The sequence below is a fragment of the Triticum urartu genome, chromosome 1A, assembly GCF_056163025.1.
Source record: "Triticum urartu cultivar PI428250 chromosome 1A, HENAU_Tu73, whole genome shotgun sequence".
NCBI classification, from domain to species: domain Eukaryota; kingdom Viridiplantae; phylum Streptophyta; class Magnoliopsida; order Poales; family Poaceae; genus Triticum; species Triticum urartu.
This window is the reverse complement of record NC_141873.1, coordinates 493467935-493485320: the sequence shown is the minus strand read 5'-3', so window position 1 is coordinate 493485320 and position 17386 is coordinate 493467935. Positions and strand designations below refer to the sequence as shown.

The 17386-nt window shown below is 47.8% G+C and overlaps 3 protein-coding genes across 5 annotated transcripts; 1 reads left to right on the top strand and 2 right to left on the bottom strand.

Moving 5' to 3' along the window:
- The first annotated feature begins 485 nt into the window (after positions 1-485).
- Positions 486-3228, top strand: LOC125521500 (CBL-interacting protein kinase 28-like). Of its 2 annotated transcripts, XM_048686561.2 has the most exons (3): positions 800-1052; positions 1227-1251; positions 1500-3228. In XM_048686561.2, exons 1-3 carry the CDS (start codon positions 1002-1004, stop codon positions 2915-2917), a joined length of 1494 nt encoding a protein of 497 aa, XP_048542518.2. In that variant the 5' UTR covers positions 800-1001; the 3' UTR covers positions 2918-3228. The 2 variants fall into 2 exon arrangements, with proteins under 2 accessions (XP_048542512.2, XP_048542518.2); XM_048686555.2 differs by lacking the exon at positions 800-1052 and adding an exon at positions 486-790 and having other exon boundaries at positions 1227-3228.
- Positions 3229-4833: 1605 nt separating this feature from the next.
- MCM3 (Minichromosome maintenance (MCM2/3/5) family protein) lies at positions 4834-10336 on the bottom strand. The gene is made up of 16 exons (XM_048688274.2): positions 10156-10336; positions 9948-10060; positions 9648-9856; positions 8991-9121; positions 8663-8901; positions 8338-8574; positions 8101-8255; positions 7820-8028; positions 7567-7729; positions 7267-7472; positions 6686-6745; positions 6521-6613; positions 6123-6316; positions 5447-5518; positions 5213-5354; positions 4834-5117 (listed from the first exon to the last, which is right to left on the bottom strand). Exons 1-16 carry the CDS (start codon positions 10219-10221, stop codon positions 5061-5063), a joined length of 2346 nt encoding a protein of 781 aa, XP_048544231.2. The 5' UTR covers positions 10222-10336; the 3' UTR covers positions 4834-5060.
- Positions 10337-12150: 1814 nt separating this feature from the next.
- On the bottom strand, positions 12151-15459 carry LOC125521484 (WEB family protein At2g38370-like). Of its 2 annotated transcripts, XM_087526523.1 has the most exons (3): positions 14774-15070; positions 14496-14675; positions 12151-13803 (listed from the first exon to the last, which is right to left on the bottom strand). In XM_087526523.1, the coding sequence occupies exon 3, from the start codon at positions 13789-13791 to the stop codon at positions 12322-12324; it is 1470 nt and encodes a 489-aa protein (XP_087382649.1). In that variant the 5' UTR covers positions 13792-13803; positions 14496-14675; positions 14774-15070; the 3' UTR covers positions 12151-12321. The 2 variants fall into 2 exon arrangements, with proteins under 2 accessions (XP_087382649.1, XP_048542493.2); XM_048686536.2 differs by lacking the exons at positions 14496-14675; positions 14774-15070 and adding an exon at positions 15110-15459.
- Between the last annotated feature and the right edge of the window lie 1927 nt (positions 15460-17386).

Here is a 17386-nt window from a genome sequence, read left to right as displayed (position 1 = left end):
GACGGGCTTGCTATACTTGCCAACTAAATTTTCCATCCTCGGAGAACATAATTTGCCATAAAAAATATTCTGTTTGTCATGGTTAAAAATTTGGCGTCAGATTTGCTGTGGAATCCTTGATCTTTGTTATTCTTGCATAAAAATATAATCCAGGTATCAGTGTACAAAAGTAGGAGTAGTATATACTCCCTCCGTTCCTAAATACTTGTCTTTCTAGGCATTTCAACAAGTGACTACATACGGAGCAAAATGAGTGAATCTACACTCTAAAATATGTCTACATACATCCGTATGTAGTAGTCATTTGAAATGTCTAAAAAGACAAGTATTTAGGAACGGAGGAAGTATATTTTAAAAAACACTGTATTATTAGATGTTCTTTATAACGACATAATAGGTAATGTTATGCCCGCAAGAAAAAAAAAAGTAATGTTATTCCCTAAAAAAATAGATAATGTTATCGCCGTTTGGCCAGTGCAGGTGAGCCCGCTGACCGTCCGTCCCACAGAAACTCGCAAGAACCAAGGGCAAAAACAGGAAAAAATAACTTCGGTCCCCACATCGCCGCCCACCGCCTGCCTAACGCACCGTGTCGACCGCTCCACCACACGTAGGAGGAAGGGAGCCGGAGAAGCCCAGCCAGCCTCCTCGCCGCCAGCGAGCTGCCGTGCAATGCCGCAATAGGAATCACGAATGTCCCGAAGGTGCCAACCTCCGTCTGCGTCGCGGTATAATCCAATCGAATCCATCCGTTTGTGGGACTTGGGAATTCCATTCGTCTTCAGATCAGGTGAGGTTAATAGCCTGGCCCCTGAATTGGGGTGCGGTTCTTGGTTTCGCTCGATCTGATTGGAATCTGCGAGCAATTTTGCTTTCTTTAGTTTGTCGCCTCAATTCTAGGAGTTTAACGCTCCTGTTCGGTAATCCGATTGCACAATGTTGGAATTATTACACTTGTAGTAAATCTTGCAGAGGACACCCAGTTTTGTGGAATATTGGTCATGCTGTTTAATGTCCCAATTTTACCATTTCAGATCTCAGAATTTGCCCTGGTAGACATATGGGATCCCTAGATAATATATTTCTGCGTTGTTCTTATGGAAATGTGGGTTGGATGTTCGATTCATCACAAATAAATAGATGCTGTAAAAATGCCACCTTCATTCCCTGATGTATGTGTCATACACTTGCACGTGTATTCTAATCTAGTTTATTATTTTTCGCAGGTAGAATTTGTCAGGCTGGTGAGTGATTCACTTGAGCTCGTGTTGGAAGAGGCAATTGTCTAGTGACAAAGTCACCACTGCGTCGTCCCAGGTTCATTTGCTCGGTTCTGATGAGAGTGGTGGGTTGCAGACTGGTTTCATTCCACTCCTCTGTGTTCCGATTTCCGAAGCCTGATGGAGAGAAGGACTCGGTCTTCTCTAACATTCCTCTCTGAAGTCTGAACCAGTCTGTAGATAGACCATCATAAAGATTCAGGCTTTGTGCTTATATAATGGAAGAGAGGAGTGTTTTGACCCAGCGTTATGAAATCGGGAGGCAATTAGGACAAGGCACCTTTGCAAAGGTATACTATGCTCGCAATCTAGCAAATGGTCAGTCTGTTGCCATAAAAATACTCGATAAGGACAAGATCTTGAAGGTTGGCCTGGTGGATCAGATAAAGAGGGAGATCTCGATAATGAGAATTGTAAGGCATCCGAATGTTCTGCAGCTTTTTGAGGTAATGGCTACCAGGAGCAAGATTTACTTCGTTCTGGAGTACGCTAAAGGCGGTGAGCTTTTCAACAAATTAGCCAAGGGGAAGCTTAGTGAGGAGGGGGCAAGGACATATTTTCACCAGTTGATCTCTGCTATAGATTATTGCCACAGTAGAGGTGTTTACCATCGTGACTTGAAGCCTGAAAATCTACTAGTGGATGAGTATGGGACCCTTAGGGTCTCTGATTTTGGTTTAAGTGCGCTAACCAAGTCAAAGTGGCGAGATGGTCTGCTCCACACCGCATGTGGAACTCCGGCTTATGTTGCTCCGGAAGTGCTCAGCAGGAAAGGCTACAACGGTGCAAAGGCAGATGTATGGTCTTGTGGAGTGATTCTGTTTGTTCTTGTTGCCGGTTATCTTCCTTTCCATGAAAGAAACCTTATGGAGTTGTATAGAAAGATTGCTAAGGCTGAATACAGATGCCCTCGTTATTTTTCCACTGAGCTGAAGGAGCTCCTTAGTGGGATCCTTGATCCAGATCCTAATACTAGAATGTCCATCGCAAGGATAAAGAGAAGTCCTTGGTATAGGAAGCCGGTTGAGAGAACACCACTGAGAAAAGACAAGACTTATGCGAGCGAAGCTGCTGCGTCTGGCCTTCCATGTCGCAAGAGTTCTGATGGACCGGCAAGCATGAATGCATTTAATATCATTTCCCTCACTCCTGGGTTCGATCTATCTGGTTTGTTCGATGAAAGATATAGCCAAAGGGAGGCACGATTTGCTTCCAATGAGCCGCCAGCAGCTGTATTTGTGAAGCTGGAGGAACTTGCCCGACGCATGAAGCTTAAAGTTACAAAGAAAGACAATGGAGCGATGAAATTGGCCGCGCCGAGGGAAGGAAAGAAGGGTACTCTTGAGTTTGAAGCAGAAATCTATGAGCTCGCGTCGTCTTTTCTCTTAGTCGAGTTGAAGAAGACCAATGGTGACACTATGGAGTACCAGAAACTGTTGAAAGAAGACATTAGGCCGTCACTCAAGGACATTGTTTGGTCATGGCATGGCGATGTTCAGCAGCAGGCACAGCTACCTCAGGATCCACAGTGGCCACCACCGCAGCAGGCACAGCAACCTCAGGATCGACAGTGGCCGCCGCCGCTCCCACCACAGCGGTTAGAACATTTAGCTGCAAATGCCCCACCGCCACAATAATCTAACTGAAATCACTATCGAACACACACATATTTCATGGTGAGACCCAGAACCATATTTGCCTATTAGATTAGTAAATGTGCTTGCAGTTCTCACGTAGATGTCTACCATTGTTGGAAATGAAGGCTCGGCTTTTCCCCATTTCTGTAAAATTGTTTTTGAATATACAGAAATGGTGCCTCTTCAGATTGTTATCGCTGCAGAAAACAGTGAATTGTAATTTTGGGGTATAATGATGGTTGCATTTAAGTTCTGTAGGATTCTCCTATTGGGTTGTTTTATTATTTGAGAAATACATCTCCTTCTGATAATATATGACTGTTGCGATTTGTGAACTGATACTTAAGAAACTATCAGCGTTTGTTAGCATGCTCTGTGGCAACCAGGAGGAAACAGTAAGATGTTGGCCTTTGACTCATGCCCTACCATTTTTCATGAACCATTAACCAGCCAAACAAAATTGGCTAGAGGAAATAAAATGGCAAGAAGGCTTGTTGAAAGGGAAGAACCCGAAACAAAAAAGACGAGGAAGAAAACGCTTCCCCCTCCCTTCCCGAGGCGCTCCCGAGGGCGTCCCCAGGAGGAAACCCTAGCGTTGCCTCTCCGCCCCCCTCCCTCACCGCGCCGGGGGCGTCGCCGGCCTAAGGCCGCGTGGCGTTGGCGGCGGCGGGGCGGCTCCCTCCCGTGCGTAGCTGGTGGCATCGCCCCCTTTTCTTGGTGGCGTCGGGTCGGCCCTGCTCCGGCCCTCTCCCTCCTACCGGCATCCTGTGGCTGCCGGCGCCGCCTCCTTCCCTCCCTCCAGCGCGTCTAGGGGCTCCAGTACCTAGGGGTCGGCTGGCGGCGGATCTGGCCTCCTGCTCTGTCCTGGATGGTGGTGGTTGGCGGGGGCAACGGATCTTGGGCATCCCTGCCCAAATCCAGTGGATGGTGATGGTAGGCGATGGCAGGGCTGGCCGGCGGCCCTGATGTGGTGGTGGTGATGCTGCTGGTGTTCTCGCTGCTCCGGTGCAGAGTGGCGTTGCTCCGAACGGATCTAGCCAGGGCGTGGAGGCATTGGTGCTGTGGTGGTGGCAGATCAGCTGTGGCGGCGGTTGGCTTCTTCCAGCATCGGCTCGTTTGTAGGCGCGGCGGTTCATGTCGGCCTTCGACCCTTTTCCTCATCGCCTGTGCGCTACTTTCGTCGAAGGGTCGGCCATCTCCCGGCTGCGGTCCATCACTCGTCTCGCATCTAGCAGCAGGACTGACCTTGCCTCGTGTCTGGTAGCAGGACCGAGCTCATCTCGCACCCGACAGCAAGACCATGCTCATTTCGCGCCCGGTGCCGCAGGACGGGTCGATGGAGGCCAGTTTCAGCCGGCCTATTGGGTCTCGACACCGGGGGGTGCGAAAAAGGCAGGTCCTTTTCCCTCGTATCATATGCGGCTTCAATTGTTCGCGATGGCATGTTCAAGGCTGTCACCCCGGCCGCTCTTGCAGTGCTAGGGATTGTGTTGCCTATGTGTGTTGTGGGTGCATGCGTTTGTACCAGGACAAGAATTGTAAAGTTTCATATGATGCTACTATTCATGTATTTCATTCAAAGAAATGGAGAAGAGAAAAATGTAGAATTTTTTCCTTTAGTGTCACTTTCAAAAAAAACCATAGAAATTTTAATATCCACTTGGCCCTCCTTTTCAAATTCAAGGAAAGCCTTTTTCAGTAATAAAATGGCAAGATCTGTGCAAGGATTGTGAGGCGCTGGCAAGATTACACAGGCAACAAGATTTTGGCAAACAAGCAAGCGAAAGCCAAAGTATTATAGCACTATTGGTAGGGCAAATTTGGGCACCAACAGATCAAGCCATTTCTTGTGACAATGGCTGTCATATATGCCCAGTGCAACTAGTTCAAATGCATTTAACCATGCAGACCAGACATAATCAGAGACTAAATAGCACTAGGTCAGACAGTACATTACATGAATAAATAGTGCCATCAATTTAAACCTCACTGATAAAAATCAAGATACAAAGTACATCAACAGACAGCTCGGCCACACATGCAGAGTTTCAGCAAAGCCTCTCCAGGAATTCAGAGAAGGCGGAGAACAGATCAGGACAACGCATGCCACAATCAGCTTGTCCAACGCCAATCCATGTTGTGATTAGATGATGCGAACAACGCCATCCCTTATCATTATCCTGTTTGCATCTTGCATCCTCTGAAAAACGCAGAGAAATGAATTTTAATATACCAGATCTAAAGAAGCAAAGTGTATAGGTATCTCACTGAAGAAAACCCTGAATGAAACCATACCTCCAGGATGAACTCTACTTGGCCCCTAGTGTAAGCAACAGCTGCATCTCTGTTGACTGTTTGCTCAACTTCATCAATGGACATTTGATCAACATGGTTTGCCAGCACATGCTGTCCAAGAATCGCCTCAAATGCTTCCATTCTGCACATTACAAATTCACAAGGGAAACAAAACAATTCAGCCACAGAATCAAACAAGGTTCAAATTTTGTAAATTTCAGGCAAAGCAGTGACCTCTGTGAAGAAACATCCTGATCATTTGATGCATTGCCTGAGCCTCCATCCACATCCATTGGGTCGTCAGAGCTGGGAAGAGGAAGAGTACAGAAAAAACACATGAGGATATAGTATTTAAGATTGCAAACAATTATTTGTGATCTTTTCAATTTGCAGCAAAACAGTAAATTGTTTTCATGAGCTTGCACGCCTAGCTAAATGTGTTATATGTGGGAAGTGCAGTGTTTTGGCATACCAATTTGTGTGAAGACAATGGTTAGCCATGATTGTTTACTGCTTCTGAGTATTCAATAAAGCTCTCTTTATCAAAAAGTAGAGTACTTCAGTGAAAACTATAGCTCTGTAAAGTGGAGTTCATGTTCTATCTTCTATGTTCTGATTGGATTGCATGTCAACGAAAAAAAATCCTAATAGGCAGCATTTCTTATCTCCATTTAACATAAAGGGGATGGATGGAGTTAAATTCTCTAACAAAATAACTCATTCTCAGGACAACAGTTAAATAGAGACAGGCTATTTTCTGGGAAAGACCAACCAAGAGGGGCCATTTCAATGTTAAAAAGGATGACTTAGTTCTTAATTAATAAGTCTCAACTTTTGTACTAAAGTTGAGACACTTATTTTGGGATGGAGGGAGTAGAACACTTGACACTGCATAAAGCTGTAAACTCACCTTCCATGCACGTCTGCATTGCCACCGCTTGCACCTCCAGGCCCATCTACATTATCACCACCTGCACCTGCATCTTGTTCAGTTTGTTGTTTTTCAGTCTCCCTCTGCTCACGGTCTTCCATGTCAGTCAATTCCTTATGGAATATTGCAAAATTCAGAACTTGCAGTGCAGCCTCGACATCAGTTTTAAGAACCTGCAACAAGATACATGTGATGTCATTATACTTTTTCAAGGAAAAATATCCTGTGCCTGCTATCCTTCAAAATAATGAATGAAGCTATTTCCAAAAATAGAACGGTAGCATAATTTTATAAACAAGCATCACAAGCACTTGCTTGTCTAGATAGTTGTTGCAGGTAACTTGCTTTGGTAATTGGATCTGTATGGAGCAAAATACCTCATGTCTCAGTTTCATCTTTGCATGGGCAGTAGATAGACGAATTATTGTTTCCAGTGTCCTCGCAGTAATTGGAAGGGTACCTCCACCAGCCTATAAAAACATAAGTATGAGGCACTGACAACTATAAACACATACCATAAACAAGAAAGGACCCATGCTCACCTTTGCATTTGCACTACCATCTCTGAGCTCAGCATATGTAGTTGCAATGTGGTCAGATGCCTGGAAGAGCACAAAACGTTTAGATTCTATAGCTAATGAATCATTTTTCTACACACATTATTGTTTTCCTTATATCCTATGGCAGGCGACTCTCCAGATTTCAAAATATAAGGCACAGTTGACTTAACAGTTTCCAATGCAGGACATTGACTAAAATTTAACTTATAAAATGCTTAAGAAATAAGTGAAAAACCGACACTCAAAGTGTTTTGCAGGATAAATAGAACAATACCCATTCTTACATGCTAAATCCTTACGCTTTCATAAATACCATAAACTTGCATTCCTTATCTTATGGAATGATGGGTGTATTATGTTAACACATGAAAAAATTGTTCACATGCAATGTTAAAGGCTACCGACAATGCCAAAAACAGAAAGTAGTATTCTACACAGCATAATTGTAATCAGAGATTGTACTCAATGATGGAGGCAGTGGGTACTACTACTAGTTATACACATTAGTAAAACAAATGGAGCTGATAGACTAGAAGAATATCTCATCTCATATGCAAAGTTACCTCATCAGTGAGCCTAGGCTGAATAAGGTTCTTCGCATAATGTATATATTTCTTCAGGAATTTGATAGTCAGCCTGTCCTGTTTGGCCTTCTTGCCCCGCCTTCTATCCTGCCCATGGAGCATTCTATCATATTTAACAAATATGGCTGCATTGGCATCACCATCTTCTTCTTCAGCATATCCTGCTTTATCAAAAGACCTTGCTCCTGCAGTTAACAGTTTATTTTATTCAATTAAGCATTTGGAAAGAAATGGAATCCCCTGAAATAAATCTCATTGCCGTGTAAACCACAAAATTACCTCCATCATCAGCACAGTATCTATGCATCCGTGCAACATGTTCTGAAATCTGGCGATCAATCTCAGCATCCATTTGATCCAGAACAATAAAAAGCAAATCAAAACGAGAGAGCAGTGAATCTGGAAGCCCAATGTTCTTTGTTGGTGTTATTGAACGATCATACTGTTATGCCACCAGAAATTATCATCAGAAACATAAATTTTACCAGTAGAATGCCATTAACAGCACAGAAAAGAAACTGCAAGAACTTACAGATCCATATATTGGATTTGCTGCAGCAATTACACTACATCTTGCATTTAGCGATGCATGTATTCCTGCCTTGGCAATGGTCACAGTTTGCTGTTCCATAACTTCATGTATAGCAACTCGGTCTTGATCATTCATCTTATCAAATTCATCAATGCAGACAACGCCACGATCAGCAAGAACCATGGCACCAGCCTCAAGCCTTCTTTCCCCTGGACACAGGCATTTGGTTAGCACTTGTACAAAAACCAAACACAAGTGTATGGACAACTGCAGCAACTTACCAGTCTCTTGGTCAGAAGTGACAGCAGCAGTCAAACCAACACCAGATGAACCCCTTCCAGTTGTTGATATAGCCAATGGGGCTATGTTCATAACAGCTCTCAGAAGCTGGGACTTGGCAACAGAAGGATCTCCCACCATCATCATGTTAATATCTCTGCATATGAAAGATACATGATGAGCATTACAACCAATGAAAACATATAGCAGCAGCAATTATCTGGTGTATAAACACTAACCCTCTCAAGTGAGTTCCATTTTTCAAATTCTTCTCAACACCACCAAGCATTAAGAGTACAACTGCCTTCTTTATCCAGATATGGCCATAAATTGATGGAGCAAGTGAATTCCCCAGCAAGTCAAATGTATCATTTCTCCTTGATATTTCTTTCATTCGCTTCAGATCTTCCCGAGTATAGACAGGCGCATTTGCCTCTTTGTTCAGAAGTGAAACATTATTAGCAATAAGGACAGTCCTGTAGGTATAGAAATACAAAACCACATCAGATCACACCAACTAGATATTTTAAATTTGACTTCTGTGAAGGCAGTAGATAGACTAACCTGAAGACACCACTAACACTGCCCTTGCTTTTCCCTGGAAGAGCCTTGTATAGACCAACAATTGAGACACGGTCACCTGGCTTGCAACAATCTACAAGATCATCTTCTACAATAACATCCACGGTTCTTGGGAGCTGTCCAGGGGCAGCATTTTCAGGAACCTCTTGCATGGACAATGTCTGGTGATCCTTGTATTGACACATCCCATACTCGGTGACCAACAAATTGCCATTTTCATCCTAAGCAATTCAGATTTTAGCATTGCAAGCATAACATGGAAGAGGCTTCCTTGAATCATAATAAATGGAAATAGAACATAAAAGCATACCCTTGTTGGATAAACTGAACCAGTAGGTAAGCCTACAAAAGATGTAATGTCCCTGTATTCACGAGACATAAAAGCCGCAGTGGCAGGGCAGTAGTGCACACTCTTAACAACCTTCGGCCTCACCAGTGAGCCTGAAATTTTTTTAGACATTAAAAGAACATTAGCCTCAGGGAGTAAAAGGCACTAAAAAAATTATGGCATCTTCATAAAAATAAAATGCTCATGAATTATGCAGATGCTGGCCCAGGACAAGGACATACCTAGTTAGCTACACACAGTATCAAGAGCTAAATTGGCTGCACTAACACCACAAGTGCAAAACTACTCCCTCTGTATCAAAATATAAGACATTTTTTGACACTATGATAGTGCCAAAAGGTGAGTGTCTTAGAAGGATTAATATTCTCGTTTTGGTGGTATATCCGTACTGCCTTAAACCAAATACTGGCGACAGTTTATCTCTTTTTGATTTATTTGGCTGTTCCACGATTTCAACACTAGATCTATTCTCCGCGAGAAAGAGAAATACTAGTATACGACGGGAACTTTTCAGATAACTTCTGGCCAGTGTAATACTAATACAAGATTAACATCATGAATCACATAAACCGAACGGCATAAAACAAGATTATGGTGGGGAGAAAGGGATTCAATTACATTTGGTGACGATGCCCTCGACGCAGACCATGGTGCCGATGAAGGAGGACATGAGGTCCCTGGGCGTGACCCTGTGGAAGCCGAACGGGCCGGTGAAGCCCACGAGCACGCGCTCCCCTTCCTTGAGGAACTTGGGATCCAGGTTCCTGGCCACCTCCGTCACGGCGTCCGACGCCGGCTGCATGAACTCCCCGGGGCTCCGTATCACCCTACAGATGCAACAAAAGGGGGTAACCACCGAATCGACCAGGCAAATCGGCGGTGCGTGATAGGGGAGAAAGGGAGGCGGAGAGGACTGACCTGCGGGCGAGGTCGAGGTTGTGGTTGCGGAGGTCGTCCATGCCGATGGTGAGCCGGTGGCGCTTGCTCTGCACCATGTCGCGCACGGCCTGCATGTACACTCCCTTCCCGACCTGCGGAGGCGACGGAGAGACAAAACGTCATACAGGAGCCGGGCGAGCGGCCGGGGGAGGAGGGGGCAAGGGGCGGAGGGGAGATGCGCGCTTACGTCTTGGTCGAGGAAGTCGAGGAAAGCGCGCTTGTTGGCCGCCATGGCCTCCTCGTTGACGTCCATGGCTGCCGCCGCCGCCGCCGCCGCCGGTGCTTCGGGGGTGGGAGGGGGGAGCGGGAGGGAGAGGGGGAGAGATGCGAGTGGGGAATGTGGCGGCGGGGTCTGGGGGTGGGTTTGGATTTGGGGACGAAAGGGGGGCGCGTTTTAGGCGGGAGGAGGCGGGAGATGTTGGCGGGAAGGGTGCGTTTTCGCGCGCTCTGCAGCGGCCACCGACTGGACCACGTGTGGGCCCCACGGATCGATTCATGGGCCGGAAATGTAACTGCCCTACTGGGCGGATCCTCTCTCGCTCGCCAGGACTTGGGCCACGTGGATCTGGGCCGCTGCTATTTTGCTGCGGGTGCGACCCATCGACAGCCGTTTGCCACATTCGGCCCAGAACACCACGGCCTGGAAGAGTGGCGATCCCCCCCAACTCTGCCAAGCTCCAACCGGCCAGATTTGTCAACGCCGGCGCCGGGATTGAGCGAGTTGTATTGCGAGACTCCCAGGATTGAGCGACGTACCGGAGAGGCGAGGCCAGGGCGTCGACTCGGAACGAGGCCGCCACGGCCATTACCGGCGAGGGATCCAGGGCTCGCCACCGACGCAGGGAAGAGGACGCAACACGGCGGCGCATCCACGCTTCAAACCACAAATAAACCTGGGTAAGTACTGGCCATTTCTAACTGATCCTACCGAGGATCCGGCCGAGGAAACTCTTAACAGTAAGATTTAGCCGGACCTAACCGATCCTCTATATAACAGAGTAAAAATCAAATATGCATAGTTCAACCTAGTTTTGACCGAAATTTGAATAAATTTAAACATAAGTTTAACCTAGTCGAACACATTGTCTTGACAACCGAACTTCAAACATAAATTCAAACTTAAACTACACTAAACCCTAATCTAGACTACTCATCATCATCATCCTTGCCATTGTAGAGGCCAGTCTTGCCTCGACATGCCACCGCCCATTGGGTTCAGGCCAATGTTGTCGTCGCCGAAGTCGGGGAAGATGCGCCGCCACTCCTAGGCGTCGAACTCCTTCTCCGTGCCATCGTCGTCGCCGCTGCCTTGCTCCTCGTCGTCAGATATGACGATGACCTCGCCGTTGACAACCTGCTCCGCGAAGATGGCCCACTCCGCCTCCACGAGCTCGGGGTACTAGCAGCGAAGGTCTGCCATGTATTCCTCATCGGCGGCCTCTGACGCGACGTTCTTTCTCGCCTCCTGGTCCTCCCGAGCCATCGCCGAGGTCACCACACCCGACGCCGACGAGACGAGGTGGACCGGCACCGTCCCAAACGGGAAGTCGAGCCGCGCCGCCGCGCCATGGAGCCGAACTTGCCACCGGTCGTATCGAGCGCGACGAGCTCCGCCGTGTAGAATGACCCGGTCCACTTTTTGGTGTGGGTCTCGCAGTCGGTGATCTCCGCAACCCAAGTCCCCCACGCTCGCTGGCAGACACCGAGGTATTTCCTCTACGGTTCCCGCGGCGGAAGGAGCTCGGGGAAGTCGGCGATGCGGCGGGCGGTGGCCGCATCAAAGGGGCGACGGCTGCTTGAGGACGCGCCGCTTGAAGACGAACCACGAGCGTGGCGGCACGGATCCACGCTGTGGATCGACGGTGAGGGGCGCTGGCGATGGAGAAAGACCCGGGGGTTGGGAGGAGTAAGACCCGGGGGTTGGGAGGAGTCGCCAGCGGCGGGGGATGGGGAGGAGAAGAGGAAGAGGAGGCGAAGTGGATTTTTTTTTTTACTCGGCCATCGACGGTGGAGTAAATATAGGGGCGGCGGCGGTGTGGCTGAGGATAATTTATTCTGTACTAACCGGGTTTTACTCCTCTAACCGGTTATTGGGATCGGTTAGAAATGCCAAATGCCCTCAGTGAGTCCCGGTAGAGAAAATTTACAGGTTATCACACCAAAATTTTGGGAACCAGGAACAGCTGCTAAACATCCACCTTGATCATATAGCATATACCAACTAATTACACATGTACTACTACTAGTACTCCGGTTGTAAATTGTGGGCTGAACCAGGAGCACCATTTATTCCGGTTGTAAAAACACAGCTTAGTAAAGTACTACGGTCTGGAAAGATACTAACTACACTATGCTACACGACCTTGGTGCAGGAGGATGCCCGGGCTTGCTGCCTCTTCCTGTGCTTCTGCCTGGCCAGGAGCAGCGCGTACACCACGAACCCCAGCCTGCGCCGCCTGGGCTGGAACTGCTTGCGGGACGCACCATCATGATCTATCCTCATCGGCGAGTACATCTCGTACTTCTGGCTGAGCATCTGCCCCAGAGACACCTTCTTCTTCTTCGCTGAACTCGCCGTCTTACCAGTAGTCTTCCCAGTGGCAGTCTCAAACTCACAGTCGAGCTTCATGCTCAGGATCTGCCCGATGGACATGGCCTTGGTGCTCTTCGGCGTGGTGGCCACCAGGCTCAGGCCGTTCACGTCGTAGATCCCCGTGCCCACCTTTCGGGGTGTTGCTGGCGTTGCCGAGGTCTTGAACTTCACAGAATTATTTCTGCTGTTACTGTTACCGGTCGGTCGCCAGTTCAGAATTATTTGGTCGGACCGCAGCCTCCGGAGAGCATCTTCGGCTGCGAGCTTAGCTTTGTTTGCGGACTCCTCCCTCTTCAGGGCCTCCTCCAGAACCTTCCTGCTGGACTCGACGGCGGCCATTGCCTCGTCCACTCTTTCCAGAAGTTCTACCTTGCCCTGGTTTGCCTGATCCAGCTCCTGCATTGCCGCGTCTATTCTGTTCCTAGAGGCAACCTCTGATTCTTCCGCCTCGCGCAGGAGCTTGGAGTGTTCTTCAACAGAAAGTGTGACGTCGGATGTAGCGCTCTCCGGGTCCTCCACGTTGCTTCTTTTTCCCATCGCCGCGAGGGCGAAAGCTTCTCCCCGCCTTGAGGCTTCCTTCAATTTATCGGCCATGACGATCCTGAACTGAAGAGTCTTCGCCTTAGATCTTGTGTGCTCAATTGTGGAAGTCAATTCACCAATCTCGAGCTTCGAGTCCTCGACCATCTTCCTGTGCTTGTCTTTTTCGGCATTCAACTGCTTCATCTGCAGCCATATGTCATAAGGTTCCAGCACAGGTTTCGGGTCTTTTGCTGCTTGTAGCTGCGCGGCAGTTTTGCTCAACTCTGCTTCCAATGCTGAAGCTTTCTCTATATTCAACTGCACCCTCTCACGGGTTCTCTCGAGGGATGCTTTCTCCTCCTCTATCTGGCACTTGAACATCTTGACAGTGTCCATGTTCAGGAATGCTTTTGCCTGATTCAGCTTCATCAGTGTGGCTAGTGGAGACTGTATGGCATTTATGCTCTGGATCAGTGGCTCGGCATGGTCGTCCACTTTCCGTTCTATATCAGGAGGTGGATGTATCTTCATGGTATCAGCATGATCTGTTGCTGCATTTCCACACTCTGATGTTGCCTTCTCTATCTGCAACTTCAAGTCATCAATAACCTGCTTTGTTGACTCCAACTCTTTCAGCACCTTGAATGTTTCGCTTTCCTTAACAAAGAGCCCCATCTCGACCTTCACGGTTTGTTCCTCAACTTTCATGAGTTCTACCTCCTGGAAGAAATGGCACCATAGAAAACAAAATCAATTTATTTATTCGACAATAAAGATTTATAGCAGGAACATGACTTCAACTCCTAAGCTGAAATCGACAATGGAATAAGGAACATGAACAATATCTTCAACAAAATATGACCTGGTTATCAAATAAAAGAACACGTGATGTGTATATGCAGTTCAAGAGCCTTCTTTCTAAAATGGTGAGGAAGTCAATAACCAATCAAGCAGCAAAAAGGCAGGATGAGCCGCTGCAAAGCTAGTATTTGTGACTAGTTTACTCCATTCACAAATACTACCTCTGTACCAAAGAACGTCTTATATTTTGATACGGAGGGAGTATAAGATGTTTTGAACATTTCAATATGGACTACATACAGACTGAAATGAGTGAACATACACACTAAAACATGTCTATATACATCCCATTCACAAAAAAAGTTAGAACATCTTATATTTGTGAACGGAGGGAGCATTTACTAGCTGTGAGAACAGTGTTCGAGACTTCGAGCCAAAAACAATGTCGCCAAATTTCATACCAAAGCGTCCTCACTATACAATCCACCATACATGGTATTTTTGGGGAAATATCAGTGCCCAACACGTACAAATGTACATAGAAGGACTGTCAAGGACACACACTAGCAGAGTAATGTAGTACTTCACTTGCTCTGTTAATGTATACTTACAGTGCACAACGCATCCTCCTCGTGATGCCCAAGCAATTACACCACTAGGCTAGCATCACTGGCATGATCTTGCAGTTCCTCCGCAGCATACCAACCATGAAATGCTACTCACCGCTCAGCTATCCCTCAATTTCTTCCAGGATTAATGTAATTTTACTTCGCAACAGGGAAAGTGACAACCTATTCCACCGGATGCCCGTAACCAATCAGCCTCAAGATCCAATAGTCGAGCTTTAGTACTAGATGCAAAATTTGCAGTGTCGGGCCGGCCAGGCTACCTGCTGGTGCTAAACGCCATTATGAAATGGATCCCCGGAGCCCCCACGGCGTCATGTCACGGTCTCCCGCAACAACCGCCGCTCGCTCGAATCACTCAACCGAAGAGGAGACCGGGTATGTTTGAGATTGCGATTTGCGGCGGCGAGATTTCGAAGCAGATGGCCCGGGGAACGCGAGGAAAGCGAGGGTTATAAAACGCAGAAATGAGAAAGCGCTTTGAGAGGGAAAGCAGATGTGACGGCCACCAGCAGAGCGTCGCCACCACCTGCGCGAAAGAGAAAGGCGGGATAATAGATGCGGGCGGGGAGGTGGGAGGGTGGGTGGGCGAGACTGACCTCCGGCCGGAGCTGGAGCGGCGGCGGCGGCGGCGGCGGCGACGGCGGCTGGCGCCACGGGGAGACGGCGCCGCCGCCGAAGCGGTCGACGGCCTGGCGCACGGACTCGAACTGGGACGACGTGTCCACCTCGCCGCACCCCCGCATTGCCGCCAGCGCGTGCGCCGCTACTTCCGCCATGGCCCCGGCGGTAGACGGCCGTGGGTGAGAGTGAGACGGTAGCCCAGCGGGAGTGGAGTGGAGCGGAGACTCTGGTGTGAATGAGGGCGTGGGGGTGCCCGCCCGTGAACCCCGCGGCCGCGGGTTTTGTGGCAGTGTTTCCTTTGGCTCGCTGTGTCCGGTAGCGCCTATGGGATAAAGCCTTTTTAGCGCGGCACGGGGAGGCGTGATTAGCAGATGCCGGTGGTAGTGCGCGAGTAATTGCGCCGGTGAGCCGGGGATGAAAAGATCGTTGGATGGGGCCGGTGGGGGCACCGGGCCGGCCGGCCACTGCTACGGTTGTGTACGCCGGAGTACGACATGCAGGTAGGGCCCACGCCCACGGGAGGAAGATCCGCCGTTTAGGCCTCTTTTGGTTCATAGGATAGGATAGGCCGTTTAGGCCTTTTTTGGTTCATAGGATAGAATAGAATTATCGTAGGAATAGGAATCTTGTAAAAAATGAGATGGCATATATCTCAAATCCTATGAATAGGAATAGAAAACAAGATATCATTTGGTTGACATCAAAGAAATTTTTTCATTGAGTCTAGGCTCTTTTTTATTTTTCTACGAAATGTGGAGGATAAAAACCAATCCTATGTAGGAATAGAAATCCATTCTTATGAACCAAAAGGTTTTAAAGGAAAAAATTCTATAAGAATCCTATCCTCTAGAATTTCTATGAAATTCCTTTAGAGGCCTAAGCACTTCACAGTGATCTGTCAATCTGAACTCACTCCTCCGTGAGATTCCTGCCTTGCCCGGCGTAGTAAAACAGTGGTTCTACTTCTGGCTGTGATGTGAACGCGACGTGTTACGGGCCGGTTAACACTGACGGCTGCAGGTCGATGGATTATTTTTAGACCGATTCCGTGATAATATAAAGCTGCATGCCGGCCGCCGCTAATGTAAATGATGAGATCCACCGTTTGAACAGCGCGCTCTCGTGAGAGGGACGTGTCATGCACGCCGTTCATCTCCTACGCCCGCGTGCTTACGCCCAACTTATAATCGGAAAGTCGGGTGCTGCTATGAGGCCCAGACCCTGACGGTGGGGCCCAGCGCACCTCTGAAAGCCGAGGCCCCACCCGACAGACAACGCCACATGATTGAGAGAAGGGGCCAGAGGCCGGGTTCTTGGAATCTAGTGCCATGCATATGTTTACGTACAATGTCGGTGGCAGGCTCGGGCTCTGTGGGTTTGGCAGTTTCCACTATGGCTTTGCAGGTTCATCATGTGATTTGAGCGCTAACCTCTTCCTCCTCTCTCCTATCCTTGGTATAGTGTAGTATAAGAGCGAAACAACGGTATACTGTACTGTACTAGTAAAAAGTAAGAACCACATAGACGTTGTGACCTAGTTTATACAGTGTACTAGTATTGCTAGTATATCCTGCCTGATTCGGAGCCCGGTTTGTATTCGTCCCTAACCAAACACCCACTTACACTAAGTATATAGGCATATTTTAGAGTATAAGACATATTTTAGAGTATAACGAAACACCCACTTACACCCTTGATATTAACTACATACGGATGTACATAGGCATATTTTAAAGTATAAATTCACTTATTTTGCTCCGGATATGATCCGTATTAAAATATCTAAAAACACTTATATTTAAGCCAGTTAGCCGCTCACTCGGACCAATGCCTAAACTCCGACCTTGTGCTTCCCGTGTAGATTTCGAGACGGTCGGAATAGAGAAACTACGTTGTGCAGTACAGAGAGGCGTGCCGTGGAATCATGGCAAATGAAAAGCAGATCTACTCACCGTTCGATGTACGGGCGGTGTAGTATATGCTTCTTCTTGTTGTTATTGTTTTGAGCAAAGCACGCTGCTATACGCGTTCCTGTAATTTTTCTGTCGCTCGGGGGCACCGTGTTTACCGGGGGTCTGTCTTGTCTTCTGGCTTGGATGATGGGGGCCCATGGATCGTGCCGAATGCAGCAGCATCCAAAGCGGAAATTTTTCAAGGCCAGAAATGGGCTGCCAGGAAACGGGTCGGGCCTAGATAGTATACTACTATTTTTAGTCGTATGCACTTAGTTGGGCCCAATCAAGCCTAGCAAA

What these genes read in the sequence shown, in the direction of transcription:
- LOC125521500 (XM_048686561.2), top strand. Translation starts at nt 1,002, where the DNA reads ATGCTGTTTAATGTCCCAATTTTACCATTTCAGATCTCAGAATTTGCC. An exon ending in AGATCTCAGAATTTGCCCTG is followed by an intron (nt 1,053 to 1,226) that starts GTAGACATATGG and finishes TATTTTTCGCAG; the next exon opens with GTAGAATTTGTCAGGCTGGT. An exon ending in ATTTGTCAGGCTGGTGAGTG is followed by an intron (nt 1,252 to 1,499) that starts ATTCACTTGAGC and finishes GTGCTTATATAA; the next exon opens with TGGAAGAGAGGAGTGTTTTG.
- MCM3 (XM_048688274.2), bottom strand. Translation starts at nt 10,221, where the DNA reads ATGGACGTCAACGAGGAGGCCATGGCGGCCAACAAGCGCGCTTTCCTC. An exon ending in CACTTCTGACCAAGAGACTG is followed by an intron (nt 8,029 to 8,100) that starts GTAAGTTGCTGC and finishes GCCTGTGTCCAG; the next exon opens with GGGAAAGAAGGCTTGAGGCT. An exon ending in AAGTAGAGTTCATCCTGGAG is followed by an intron (nt 5,118 to 5,212) that starts GTATGGTTTCAT and finishes TGCGTTTTTCAG; the next exon opens with AGGATGCAAGATGCAAACAG.
- LOC125521484 (XM_048686536.2), bottom strand. Translation starts at nt 15,289, where the DNA reads ATGGCGGAAGTAGCGGCGCACGCGCTGGCGGCAATGCGGGGGTGCGGC. An exon ending in CGCTCCAGCTCCGGCCGGAG is followed by an intron (nt 13,804 to 15,109) that starts GTCAGTCTCGCC and finishes CATTTCTTCCAG; the next exon opens with GAGGTAGAACTCATGAAAGT.